Genomic DNA, 13,912 nt, shown 5'->3' with positions numbered 1-13,912 from the left:
GCACTATATAGGGAATAGGGTGCCATTTGAGACGCATCCAAGGACTTTTGGAGGATTATACAAAACTGTCAGAGAGAAAGTTCCAGATACTCTGTGTGTGTCTCAAATGGTACTCTATTCCCTATTTACAGCACGACTTTCGACGAGGGCATGGTCAAAAGTAGTGCACTAAATAGGGAATAGGGTGACATTTGGGATGCACACTCAGTCTGCTGTGTTTTGTGCGGGCCCTGATCAGAAAGCCAACAACGTTATCTGTGAGATGTCCGCTGGAATCAGAAGTAGGACACAAGTTGTGTTTTACTGACAGGGGCTTTGTTGAAATGAAAGCTATGAAAGCCTGGATTGAGGTGTTATCAGCTAGAGAATTCTATCTAACTCTAAGGTTCGTTGGCAGAGAGGTTTTAGACAGGGTGAATCTGAGTCTTTGTGGTCACAGACTATCTGTAGCGTTATTTCTAACAGTTGTGACCAGGAGGTTGGCAAATAGGTTTTAGTAGGAAGGGTGTAGTGCAATGGTTCGCAACTCCGGTCCTCGAGTTCCCACAACAGCACACATTGTTGTTGTAGCCGTGGACAAAAACACCTGATTCAACTAATTGAGGGCTTGATGATAAGTTGACAAGTTGATTCAGGTGTGCTTGTCCGGGGCTATAACCAAAATGTGTGCTGTTGGGGTACTGGAGGAGTGGGGAAACACTGGTGTAGTGGTTTGCCTTGCCTGCCTCTTAATTCAAAAGGGTGAATCTGAGTCTGCGGTCACACAGATAGTAGTCTCAGCTTGGTGTGGCTTTTCTGATCTGATATAAATAAAGAATGTGAGATATTTTTCTTATTTTTTTTCTTTTATTGATTGAAACAAAGCATGCCTTTCATACTTGTATGACTGCTCAGTGCTCAGCTGGTCCGGTCTGTGCTAGCAGAGCAAGATGAAGAGCACAACAGTCAGAGGATGTTTTCAACACAACACTTCACTAACATGACAAGACATCTCCGAAAAGGAGAGAGAAGAGAGAGACAACATGGGCGTACTTTGCCCTCAGCCATGAGAGAAGTATCCTTGTAAAACTGTCCATGCTTTGAAGATTGTTTGAAACTAAACCGCACCATCCCCACCCATTGAGAGCTTTTACTCACACTAAGTTTCTAGGCAAACAAGCTGTTATTTGCATGGAACATCTTTAAAGGGAAGACTGTAAATATGTCTTTCTTTGTTTCTCATTCCCATCTGATATTCTAGAGTGTTTTTGGTGGTTTTATTTGCATGTCTTGGAAGTTTTAAACATGTGATTAAAACATGGGCTTGTTTGAGAATAATCACTCAGAGCTTAGATACAGTTTTGTCTTTATGAACTAGTAAATGATTCCTGCCAAGATTAATACTAAGAAAAATAATTAAATAATAGCTTCTTTCTGCAGTGTGATGTGTTCAAGATCACAACTATTTGACCTCCTTGAAGTTGACAGTGATGGCAATGCATTCTAACTTTCAACCACATGAGGGTATCTTCGAGATCTAAAGATCATTGAGAGAGCAAGAAAATTCATTGGATCCTCAAAGTAGTCTACATTCTTTCTATAGTTGTTATTTAGTGGTTGAGTTGTTATTTTGTGTGTCATCCCATCTGTGTCCTACGTGTTTCCACACCAACCAATGTTATGGTGTCTCTTTTATCGGTTGAAATGAACTGGACACCTGTCCTGCATGCCTGCGCAAGCGATTGATGGTTTTGCGCGTGTTTTACGCGCGCCTTTTACTGAATGGAACGTCATTCAATGAGACCCGAGTGTCCAGAAAGATCTGTAGCCTACCTAACACCATAATAACAACAATATAAATTCATAAAGCACAGATAACATTTTTAAGACAGTATTGGTCACATGGATTAATTGATTGAATGAAAAAAATCTAGTTGGGAACTATATAGTGGAAGTCTCGTCTCTACCATTGTCCCGTTTGGTTTTAACAGGGGGGTGGGCGTTATAGCACTGTCGGTTTCTCTCCACTCTGTCTCCCTCTGCCAATGATAAAACAGTGTCTCTGGGGAGGCGAAAGCGGCACATCCCTGCTGTCCCGGAATCTAAAATCCACCCCATCAGTCCAGGAGGACAACCACATTCACACCACTGCCACCAAGAGATGACCCGTCCATTCTCCGCGACGGAAGCCAACGCTACTATCGGGGGGCTTGGAGCTGCATAGCACCAACGCTCCGCCGATTGACCCCAAGAACAAGACGCGACCACCTCAAAGAAGCGAACAGAGATTTGTTTGTTACGAACTCCCAGGACTACTTATCTTCTAAAGGAATTATCTAGCTAATTTCCCTTTTTTCTCTCACTCAAGCAAGCAACGGCCGTTGTGTTCAATGACACAATGCTCATTGTCTCGTCCCGCAGTGCGCTGCTGTCGGTGTACTATCCCCAGATCTTCCTCATCCTCACTAGCGGTAGCTACCTGTAGGTTGGCACGTGCTTTTTACCCTTCTCTTCAACAGGTGCTTGTAGAGCCATATGATGGTGTTGTGCATTTGTAAGATCTCTTCACATTTTGAATCTCTATTATGCACTAATTTAATTCATTTGTTGATTAGGAAGTTTACGCACGTTAAAATTATAGAGCATGTGTGATTTATAATGCAGTTTCACTATACAATGATCAACTAAAATAAGTTATTGGAACTTATATAATAGCATATTGTACAATACTGGGATCGATATTGGCCTTTACATGAAATTGTTGGTGCCAAACAACAAATATCTGTTTGGTTTTGTGACTGAAAATAGAATATTAATAACGAAACCTATAAGAAAACCACATAACAAGAATAAAAAGGTTTAATGAACATTTAATATGTCTGTTGAAGAGCTTAATTTAAACTTCGCTGACAAAATGTATTTTCCAACTAGCCTAAAAGAGGTACAGTCAATGGAGAGGTTCACAGACAAATGAAATGAAATCAATATTTTGATGGATTTATAAATGACTTATGTTATATTAGCAGTGTTTAATAACTAAATTGATGAGATTACCTGACCAGTAGGATTTACGCATTGCAACATGACCATGTTCTCTACACGCTATATTTGTAAAGCAACATATGGAAAAGAGCAACATGTTGCTCGATGACGTCCTGTGTTCTGTAGACATAAACCAGTAGAACTGTACAACTACTTCTTGTTACATTAAAAGACCAGGGCCCTCACAGAACGAATGATTACTGCACAGATATGTCTTATACTTACACAGACAGACCTGACCAATACATAAAACAGCCTTAGCTGAGGTTCATGGATTTAGTTATAATGTAGACATAATAGGCTATTAGCAAGAGTTGGTTTGTTGTCTGTTCTTCATCGGCTAACCATTGTTTGCTTTTGTGCATTTTAAAACTTGATTCAGTGACCCGAAGTAAATCTTACACACAGTGGTCCTTTAAAATGTATGAGGGTCAAGTTGCAGATTTTGCTTGTTTATCTGAAGTCAGTATTTAAAGTGTTTATTTGTCAGTCTCAAAACATAATCAATCAAGTGTAAACCAGAAGTTATTGGCAAATACAATAAAGATATTGGCCATTTTCTGTGATTCGGCTCATTTTCAGGGTTACGGGAGCGGTATCGTTCCTAACTGGCTCAGATCTATAAGGTCACAATAAACATTCTCAGTGACGTGTGAGCTTGTCTCGGACCAGCTGTGTGTCTTAAATCAGCTGTGTGTCTTAATTGCTCTATCTAGATTGGTAGCGAAACTACCTGTGAACCAAAACCTGACTGATGTGAGGGAACACTGTAGGAGGAGACCTGTAGAATCTGTAGCTACAGTACGTGTCGCGCCGACTCTGCCCCGCCAACTCTATGCCGTGATGTTTAACTATCCCCCTCTCTCTCCCCTCCCCTTCTCCCTCTCTCTCCCCCCATAGGGCGCTGTCCTCGGTGGTAGCATTGGGCGCTAACATCATCTGCAACAAGATCCCTGGGCTGGCCCCGAGGCAGCGCGCCCTCTGCCAGAGCCGCCCGGACGCCATCATCGTCATCGGCGAGGGTGCCCAGCTGGGCATCAACGAGTGCCAGTACCAGTTCCGGTATGGCCGCTGGAACTGCTCTGCCCTGGGCGAGAGGACCGTCTTTGGACAAGAGCTGAGAGTAGGTCAGTCTACCTGCTGCAATTAGTCTAGTCAAACACACATCACTTGATAGGTGGTGCTTGGCCAAAGAAAACTTGTAGGGACAGTTTCCTGGACACAGATTAACCCTAGTCCTGGACTAAAAACTATTTTCGATGGAGATTGCCCATTGAGCTTGCTTTTTAGTCCAGGACTAGGCTTAATCTGTGTCTGGGAAATCACCCCGTATAGATGAAGTAGGACCTGCAATGGTGTTGGTCCTACTTCATTTCTACATTCTCTAAAGTGTGGCTGCTCCACACTGAGAAGGATATAGTAATTGTTTATGATGATGATGATGCAGTGATTGCATCAGAATGCCCACCAGACCAAGCATTGGCTAGAAATAGTGGAGAGGTGAGCATCTGATTGTGCCAAGTTGGCAGATTGAGCAGTCACTGGCTTTTCCTGTGCCCCGATGAAAACGTATAGGTCTACTGTCAGTGACTAGTGCCTAACTCACAGTCCAACCAACGCAGTCCAAGGTGCATTGCACAAAGCGTAAGCTGGATATATACAAAATATGATCAGCCACTCTTACAGGAAAATGAAAGCTCAATTAAAGTTGTTTCTGTTGAACTTCCTTTTTCTTCCCAGTGGCTATGTTCAGGCCAAGGCACTAGTAACAGGAGAAGTTATGGTAGTCAGTTCAGGGACATACGATTTGATGAAGGAGGGAGCGATAGCTACCATCATGGCCAATTGGGTTGTTGTAGTGAGTGTGTTGCTACTCCTGAAATAGAGGCAAGGATGAGAGGTTCACAAACTAGACCTTCTCTTCATTAGAGTGAAGAGTGGAGCTCTATGGTTAGTGAAACTACTTCAGTGAAATCTTCCAGTGAGAGTACTATTCTTTCACCATATTCCTCCTTCAATAACCACAGTGAATACCGTACTTTGACTCCATAATATCAGGCTTACGGGAACAATTGAAACTTGAAACCGTGATGCTAGTGTCCTGAAGGGGTTTCAATCCTACAACAGTCAGTCCTACATGTGACCTCATTGTGTAGAAATATGTCCTGCCTCTGAGCTTGAGTTTGGTTTGTGACATTCATTCTTACAACACCAACTGTCCTAAATACAGTAGGTCTATAATAATTATTGTGTGAAAATGAACCAGAATATCCTTAGAAGTGCATCCTCTCCTAACTATCTATACTCAAAATCAAAGTGATCTCTAAACATCGCTCTGATCTGCTTTTAGTCAGTATTCCCCTATTATTTTATTTCCCACAGCACACCAGTAGTATTGGTCTTAAATTGTCTATCAGTCAGAAATGTTTTGTTGCGGTCTCGCTGTGATTTGGGAACTGTGTTTAATCCAACAGCTCTGGGAACAATCACTCCTCTCACAGACAGGCAGACTGCTGGATCCAGGATCCATCTAGTTCTTTTGTTTGAGGAAAGGAAATGTATCTATTCCTCTGTTCACCGTGGTGTGTTAGGATTATGGTGTGTTAGGGGGCTAATAGGGACAGTCAGCTTGTCCCTCTACTGACTGTATGTTGGGAGAGATTGATATGACAAGAACTCTGTCGATCTACTGGGAAGTTATGGTGGGACTCACCTCTTGGGTTGTTGTTGGTAGTGATGAAATGTTGGATTGGTCATTCACAGGGCCTGGACAGGCTCACAGGTGTCAAGAAGTTCCTCTTCAAACACTTAATTTGATTGACCTGCAAGGACAGAGAACATATAACATAACTATTGAGTTTCTGTCTTGACCACCAATCAAAGTCAGCTACAGCAGTTAGAATACCAACAACAATGGAACCAAGCATGTATTATTCTACAATCAAAACACATTTTATATGCTGGGGACGACGTTTGGCAGCTCGAGGAAAACATTCACTATTCTACATTTACCAAAAGTTCTGGTTCCCTGGTTCGGACTGATGAGAGAAGACTTCAGAGTTAGTTTAAAGTTATGGATCAGGGAGCCACTGAGCTAATGGGTTCTATGCGTGAGAAGCCACCCCATCGCCTTCCACTAGACGCCATACATTAATACTCAGGTTGTTGAGGAGAATGGAAGCCAACATAGTATCTTAATTGAGGAGGGAAATATCCTATTACAAGGACAACGCAATAGTAATGTTATATACAGTAATTCATTTCCTTTCCATGCTGTAAATGTTAATGTGTTTGTTCTGAAATGGAAAGCGTGCCATTTGAAAGGTTCTTACGGGTATTTATCGTTGCTCTGATGGTGTAGTTTGACAGATTGATCAACGGCATAGCAGATGTGAGAATGTATCGTGTGGTTGTGGGTCTATAACTCATGATAAGTTACCACCACCAGCTACAAAAACAATATGAGTAATGTTCACTTAAGATTTATCTAGCATCTTTAAGCGGATTTGTGTGTTTATTAACTTCTTATAAATCATTTACAAGACGTTACATTACATCCATAAACAACTTGTCTAGAGTGAAGGTAGTGAGTTCAATAACGCTACATTGTCAGCTAGAGAATGACAAATGTGTTGGCTGAAGCAGAAACCAACTGGCACACATTAAGTGCACTTATAGATAGGATAATCTACACTGAACAAAAATATAAATGTAACATGTAAAGTGTTGGTCCCATGTTTCATGAGCTGAAATAAAAGATCCCAGAAATTTTCCATACGCTGAAAATATTATGTATCTCAAATTTTGTGCACAAATTTGTTTACATCCCTGTTAGTGAGCATTTATCTTTTGCCAAGAAAATCCATCCACCTGACAGGTGTGGCATATCAAGAAGCTGATTAAACAACATGATCATTACACAGGTGCACCTTGTGCTGGGGACAATAAAAGGCCATTCTAAAATGTGCAGTTTTGTCATACAACACAATGCCACAGATGTCTCAAGTTTTGAGGGAGCGTACAATTGGCATGCTGACTGCAGAAATGTCCACCAGAGCCGTTGCCAGATAATTGAATGTTAATTTCTCTACCATAAGCCACCTCCAATATCATTTTAGAGAATTTGCCAGTATGTCCAACTGGCCTCACAACTGCAAACCACGTGTATGGCGTTGTGTGGGTGAGCGGTTTGCTGATGTCAACGTTGTGAACAAAGTGCCCCATGGTGGCTGTGGGGTTATGGTATGGGCAGGCATAAGCTATGGACAACGAACACAATTGTATTTCACTGATGGCAATTTCAATGCACAGAGATACCGTGACGAGATCCTGAGGCCCATTATCGTGCCATTCATCTGCCACCATCACCTCATGTCGCAAGGATCTGTACACAATTCCTGGAAGCGGAAAATGTCTCCCATGGCCTGCAAACTCACCAGACATGTCACCCATTGAACATGTTTGGGATGCTCTGGCTCAACGTGTACGACAGTATGTTCCAGTTCCCGCCAATATCCAGCAACTTCGCACAGCCATTGAAGAGGAGTGGGACAACATTCCACAGGCCACAATCAACAGCCTGATCAACTCTATGCGAAGGAAAATTTGTTGTGTTGCATATGGCAAATGGTGGTCACACCAGATACTGACTGGTTTTCTGATTCATGCCCCTACCTTTTTTTAAAGGTATCTGTGACCAACAGACACAGATCTGTATTCCCAGTCATGTGAAATCCATAGATTAGGGCCTAATTAATTGATTTCAATTGACTGATTTCCTTATATGAACTGCAACTCAGTAAAAAAAAAAAAATTGTTGCATGTTACGTTTATATTTTTGTTAAATATATATACTCTATAATACTATAGTACATACTATAGAATCTATAATACTATAGTACTTATACTACTATAGTAATACTATAGTACATACAGTCGTTTTTACTGTATCTGCTGAACAGACACAGATACAGTAAGGCTCCTCTAGTCAACCAGCAGATGTCACTTGGGTTTTCTCAGTGGAGTCTTACGCAGCCCGCCTGTTACAAATTAGGGCTGTGACGAGAGTCAGATAGACAGAGACTATCAAATAAGGAATGGTAGGTATTTATTTAGCCTGTTACAGGTTAATTACATTACATTAGTATAAGGCGAACTGCAGTCAGGTCACTCAGTAATGTAAAGTATGGCTGAATTTTGTTGTAGGGCCTTTCATTAGGCCACAACATAAAATACTGTACTGTAACATAAAAACTCATACTATGTACTGTAATGCACTACAACTTACCTAGGACTACTACAAGGTAACTCTTTCCCCTCTCTCTCTCTCTCTCTCTCTCCTCCCCAGGTAGCCGAGAGGCGGCGTTCACCTATGCCATCACGGCGGCTGGCGTGGCACATTCGGTGACAGCGGCGTGTAGTCAGGGTAACCTGAGCCAGTGTGGCTGCGACCGGGAGAAGCAGGGCTACCATGACCAGGAGGAGGGCTGGAAGTGGGGAGGCTGCTCGGCCAACATCAAGTATGGCGTGGAGTTCTCCAGACGCTTCGTGGATGCCCGAGAGATCAAGAAGAACGCCCGACGTCTGATGAACCTGCATAATAATGAGGCAGGACGAAAGGTAAAGTGACTGACACTGCTTGTCTTGTTGTCTGGGGTTTTTAACACGCCTAACAAAAATGTAGTTGTTTCTGTAGTGATCTAGAATAGAAGACAATATAATATAATACAATACTACTCCATCAGAAAAGTATACTGAGCAGAAATATAAATGCAACATGCAAAGTGTTGGTCCCATGTTTCATGAGCTGAAATAAAAGATCCCAGAAATGTTCCATACGCACAAAAAGTGTATTTCTCTTGTGTTAATTTTTTGCACAGATTTGTTAATATCCCTGTTAGTGAGCATTTATCTTTTGCCAAAATCCATCCCCCTGACAGGTGTGGCATATCAAGAAGCTGATTAAACAGCATGATCATTACACAGGTGCACCTTGTGCTGGGACAATAAAAGGCCACTCTAAAATGTGCAGTTTTGTTACACAACACAATGCCACAGATGTCTCAAGTTTTGAAGGAGGGTGCAATTGGCATGCTGACTGCAGGAATGTCCACCAGAGCCGTTGCCAGATAATTTAATGTTAATTTCTCTACCATAACGTCGTTTTAGAGAATTTGGCAGCACGTCCAACCGGCCTCACAACCGCAGACCACGTGTAACCACGCCAGCCCAGGACCTCCACATCCGGCTTCATCACCTGCGGGATCGTCTGAGACCAGCCAACCGGACAGCTGATGAAACTGTGGGTTTGCACAACAGAAGAATTTCTGCACAAACTGTCAGAAACCGTCTCAGGGAAGCTCATCTGTGTGCTCGTCATCCTCACCAGGGTCATGACCTAACTGCAGTTTGGCATCATAACCAACTTCAGTGAGCAAATGCTCACCTTCAATGGCCACTGGCATGCTAGAGAAGTGTGCTCTTCACGGATTAATCCCGTTTGTTTTCTCTGGATTGATGTGTACGACAGCGTGTTCCAGTTCCCAGCAATATCCAGCAACTTCGCACAGACATTGAAGAGGAGTGGGACAACATTCCACACGCCACAATCAACAACTCTATGCAAAGGAAATGTCACACCAGATACTGACTGGTTTTCTGATCCACGCCCCTACCTTTTAAAAAAAAAGGTATCTGTGACCAACAGATGCATATCTGTATTCCCAGTCATGTAAAATCTATAGATTAGGGCCTAATGAATTTATTTCAATTGACTGATTTCCCTATATGAACTGTAACTCAGTCAAATCTTTGAAATTGTTGCATGTTGCATTTATATTTTTGTTCAGTGTAAATATAAGTTCAGAGGAGACAGCATCGCTGTGCTAAATTATGTTATACTAGTTTAAAACAGAGGGTTTCAGAATGTGTGTGTGTGTGAGCGCATGCGTGTGTGCCTGCCTATGTGTGGGTGTGTGCATGAACGCGCCTCTGTGTGTATGTGTGAGCGGAGGGAATGCAAGGCCAGGCAAACCGGCTGCCAAATGGAGGCCTGCCATAACCCTGCAGTCCCATTCATTGAATTACAGAACATTAAGTCAGGATACAGGATATTATTGCAAAGTCTCTCTCTCTTCCAAAACCATGCTGCTGCACCACTGCACACACTGAACCAACCTAATCAAGAGCCAATTGATAGCAGGGCAGATCAAGAGCAACAGGCTTGATACACTGATACACTCGTACAGTACTGGCCACCCAGTAAGACGTTTTACTTTAATTCCAATTGACAATGCATCTAATGTCAACACTGATAGATATTGCTTTGTGTTAGAAGTTGCTATTCTTTTTGGGGGAACATTAGGCTACGTAAACATTTCAGATTTGGTCACAACTATATAACTCAAGCCTAAATGGTAAACTGTCACCTGTCAAATGTGTCCGCTGAATACATCTGCGAGGCATCAAAACTTAAATCGCACATGAAACCTCAGTACGTTTCACAGGTTCTGGTTACATGAGAGAATCCGGTAATTTTTTCTGTCCATTGTGGTCTTTAGGAAAGTGAAGTTAGGAAGAGAGTAGAGGCTTGAACCATAAGTTATTTTCCCTTTGTTTTTTTACATATAGCTGGCATCACTGTCCAGTTCGGGGCTTTGAAATATGTACTCCATATGAACTTTAGGCTATATTGCAGGGGATGCCCTTAGTTACAGTGGGGAGAACAAGTATTTGATACACTGCCGATTTTGCAGGTTTTCCTACTTACAAAGCATGTAGAGGTCTGTAATTTTTATCATAGGTACACATCAACTCCTGAGAGACGGAATCTAAAACCAAAATCCAGAAAATCACATTGTATGATTTTTAAGTAATTAATGTGCATTTTATTGTGTGACATAAGTATTTGATCACCTACCAACCAGTAAGAATTCCGGCTCTCACAGACCTGTAAGTTTTTCTTTAAGAAGCCCTCCTGTTCTCCACTCATTACCTGTATTAACTGCACCTGTTTGAACTCGTTACCTGTATAAAAGACACCTGTCCACACACTCAATCAAACAGACTCCAACCCCTCCACAATGGCCAAGACCAGAGAGCTGTGTAAGGACATCAGGGATAAAATTGTAGACCTGCACAAGGTTGGGATGGGCTACAGGACAATAGGCAAGCAGCTTGGTGAGAAGGCAACAACTGTTGGCGCAATTATTAGAAAATGGAAGAAGTTCAAGATGACGGTCAATCACCCTCGGTCTGGGGTTCCATGCAAGATCTCACCTCGTGGGGCATCAATGATCATGAGGAAGGTGAGGGATCAGCCCAGAACTACACGGCAGGACCTGGTCAATGACCTGAAGAGAGCTGGGACCACAGTCTCAAAGAAAACCATTAGTAACACACTACGCCGTCATGGATTAAAATCCTGCAGCGCACGCAAGGTCCCCCTGCTCAAGCCAGCGCATGTCCAGGCCCGTCTGAAGTTTGCCAATGACCATCTGGATGATCCAGAGGAGGAATGGGAGAAGGTCATGTGGTCTGATGAGACAAAAATAGAGCTTTTTGGTCTAAACTCCACTCGCCGTGTTTGGAGGAAGAAGAAGGATGAGTACAACCCCAAGAACACCATCCCAACCGTGAAGCATGGAGGTGGAAACATCATTCTTTGGGGATGCTTTTCTGCAAAGGGGACAGGATGACTGCACCGTATTGAGGGGAGGATGGATGGGGCCATGTATCGCGAGATCTTGGCCAACAACCTCCTTCCCTCAGTAAGAGCATTGAAGATGGGTCGTGGCTGGGTCTTCCAGCATGACAACGACCCGAAACACACAGCCAGGGCAACTAAGGAGTGGCTCCGTAAGAAGCATCTCAAGGTCCTGGAGTGGCCTAGCCAGTCTCCAGACCTGAACCCAATAGAAATTCTTTGGAGGGAGCTGAAAGTCCGTATTGCCCAGCGACAGCCCCGAAACCTGAAGGATCTGGAGAAGGTCTGTATGGAGGAGTGGGCCAAAATCCCTGCTGCAGTGTGTGCAAACCTGGTCAAGACCTACAGGAAACGTATGATCTCTGTAATTGCAAACAAAGGTTTCTGTACCAAATATTAAGTTCTGCTTTTCTGATGTATCAAATACTTATGTCATGCAATAAAAGGCAAATTAATTACTTAAAAATCATACAATGTGATTTTCTGGATTTTTGTTTTAGATTCCGTCTCTCACAGTTGAAGTGTACCTATGATAAAACTTACAGACCTCTACATGCTTTGTAAGTAGGAAAACCTGCAAAATCGGAAGTGTATCAAATACTTGTTCTCCCCACTGTAATAGATATAATGTATTGTAGAACTGTTGAACAAATTGGAAAATACAATTTGTGGATATGTGGGCTGGCCTAAACTCTTTCATGCAAATCTCCAATATACATCACTGTGAATTAAGTATTTAAGATGTAACTCTTAAGAGTGAGCTTCTGAACTCAATGACAATGTCAGCATGTGTCTAACTAGCCTGATTCACCATCCTGACCGCTGGGCTCGGTTTTGTTTCACGTCACGTAATCACCTAATTTGTGTAGAGAAACAGAATGTAAGCTCGTGAGATCAGGATGGTCGAACTAGTGAATAACCATCAATGACAACAAATTACTCTCAAACACTTTAAGCTATCTACACATAACTATTCAACATTTGGGACATGCCAACTCTTTCTCAAAGCATGTATCTAACCCTCAGGTCATGTCAACCTTTTCCAAACCCTGTATCCAACCCTCTTCTCTCCTCTCCCTCAGATCCTGGAGGAGCGTATGAAGCTGGAGTGTAAGTGTCACGGCGTGTCAGGCTCCTGCACCACCAAGACCTGCTGGACCACCTTACCCAAGTTCCGGGAGATCGGCTACGTCCTGAAAGAGCGCTTCAGCGAGGCGGTCCAAGTCGAACCGGTCCGGGCCTCGCGTCTCCGCCAACCCTCCTTCCTGCGTCTGAAGGAGGCGCGGGGCTACCAGAAACCCACGGACACCGATCTGGTCTACCTGGAGAGGTCTCCTAACTACTGCGAGGAGGACACGGCGACAGGGAGCACAGGGACGCGGGGGAGGCTGTGTAACCACACGTCACCCCATACCGACGGCTGCAATCTGATGTGTTGTGGTAGAGGCCACAACACCCACCAGTACACCCGCGTGTGGCAGTGCAACTGCAAGTTCCAATGGTGCTGTTTTGTGAATTGTAACACGTGCAGTGAGAAGTCTGAGGTGTTCACCTGCAAATAAAGGATGGATGGATGGATGGATGGATGGATGGATGGATGGATGGATGGATGGATGGATGGATGGATGGATGGATGGATGGATGGATGGATGGATGGATGGATGGATGGATGGATGGATGGATGGATGGATGGATGGATGGACGGACGGAGAAGAGCGATGAAGGAGGGAGCTGGGAATAGGGACAGGGCAAGGCCATGAGAGAGGATACAAGGAAGGAAAAAAGGATACTAGGACGTTGACTTAGTGGGGGAAGGACTCTTCAGGAGGGACTCTACAGAGTGGACTTGGAAAATTGTTAGATTCTTCATGGCTTCATTTTGCACATTGGACATCCTATTTGATTTTTTAAACAAAGACAAAAGATTAAATGTACTAAAATGACTTTGAAAGTACTTTGAGAAGTACGCAAATAATGTTTTCTTCTTATGCACTGACTGGAAAACTGTGATGCAGATATACTATGTGTTGCAGGCTATTGATGAAGTGCAAGGATTGTGGTTGTTCGTTTTTCTGTCTCCAACCAAGCAAATCTGTTATTGGAAACATTGTGGACCCAAACTTTATCAAGTGCAGTTTTCACCTCCTCGGTAACACTGCTAAAAAAATATACATAATCTCTTGAAAT

General features: G+C 43.0%; 1 protein-coding gene across 1 annotated transcript; it reads left to right on the top strand.

Annotated features, from left to right (window-relative positions):
• Nucleotides 1-2,377: 2,377 nt before the first annotated feature.
• On the top strand, nt 2,378-13,287 carry LOC311146479 (protein Wnt-7b-like; the record flags this gene model as incomplete). Its single annotated transcript, XM_084182986.1, has 4 exons — nt 2,378-2,460; nt 3,922-4,152; nt 8,373-8,640; nt 12,808-13,287. 4 exons carry the CDS (start codon nt 2,378-2,380, stop codon nt 13,285-13,287), a joined length of 1,062 nt encoding a protein of 353 aa, XP_084039112.1.
• Nucleotides 13,288-13,912: the final 625 nt, after the last annotated feature.

The sequence above is a fragment of the Coregonus lavaretus genome (assembly GCF_964263955.1).
Source record: "Coregonus lavaretus genome assembly, chromosome: 19".
Taxonomy (NCBI): domain Eukaryota; kingdom Metazoa; phylum Chordata; class Actinopteri; order Salmoniformes; family Salmonidae; genus Coregonus; species Coregonus lavaretus.
Note: the sequence above shows the minus strand (reverse complement) of the source record. Positions and strands in the feature narration are given on the sequence as shown.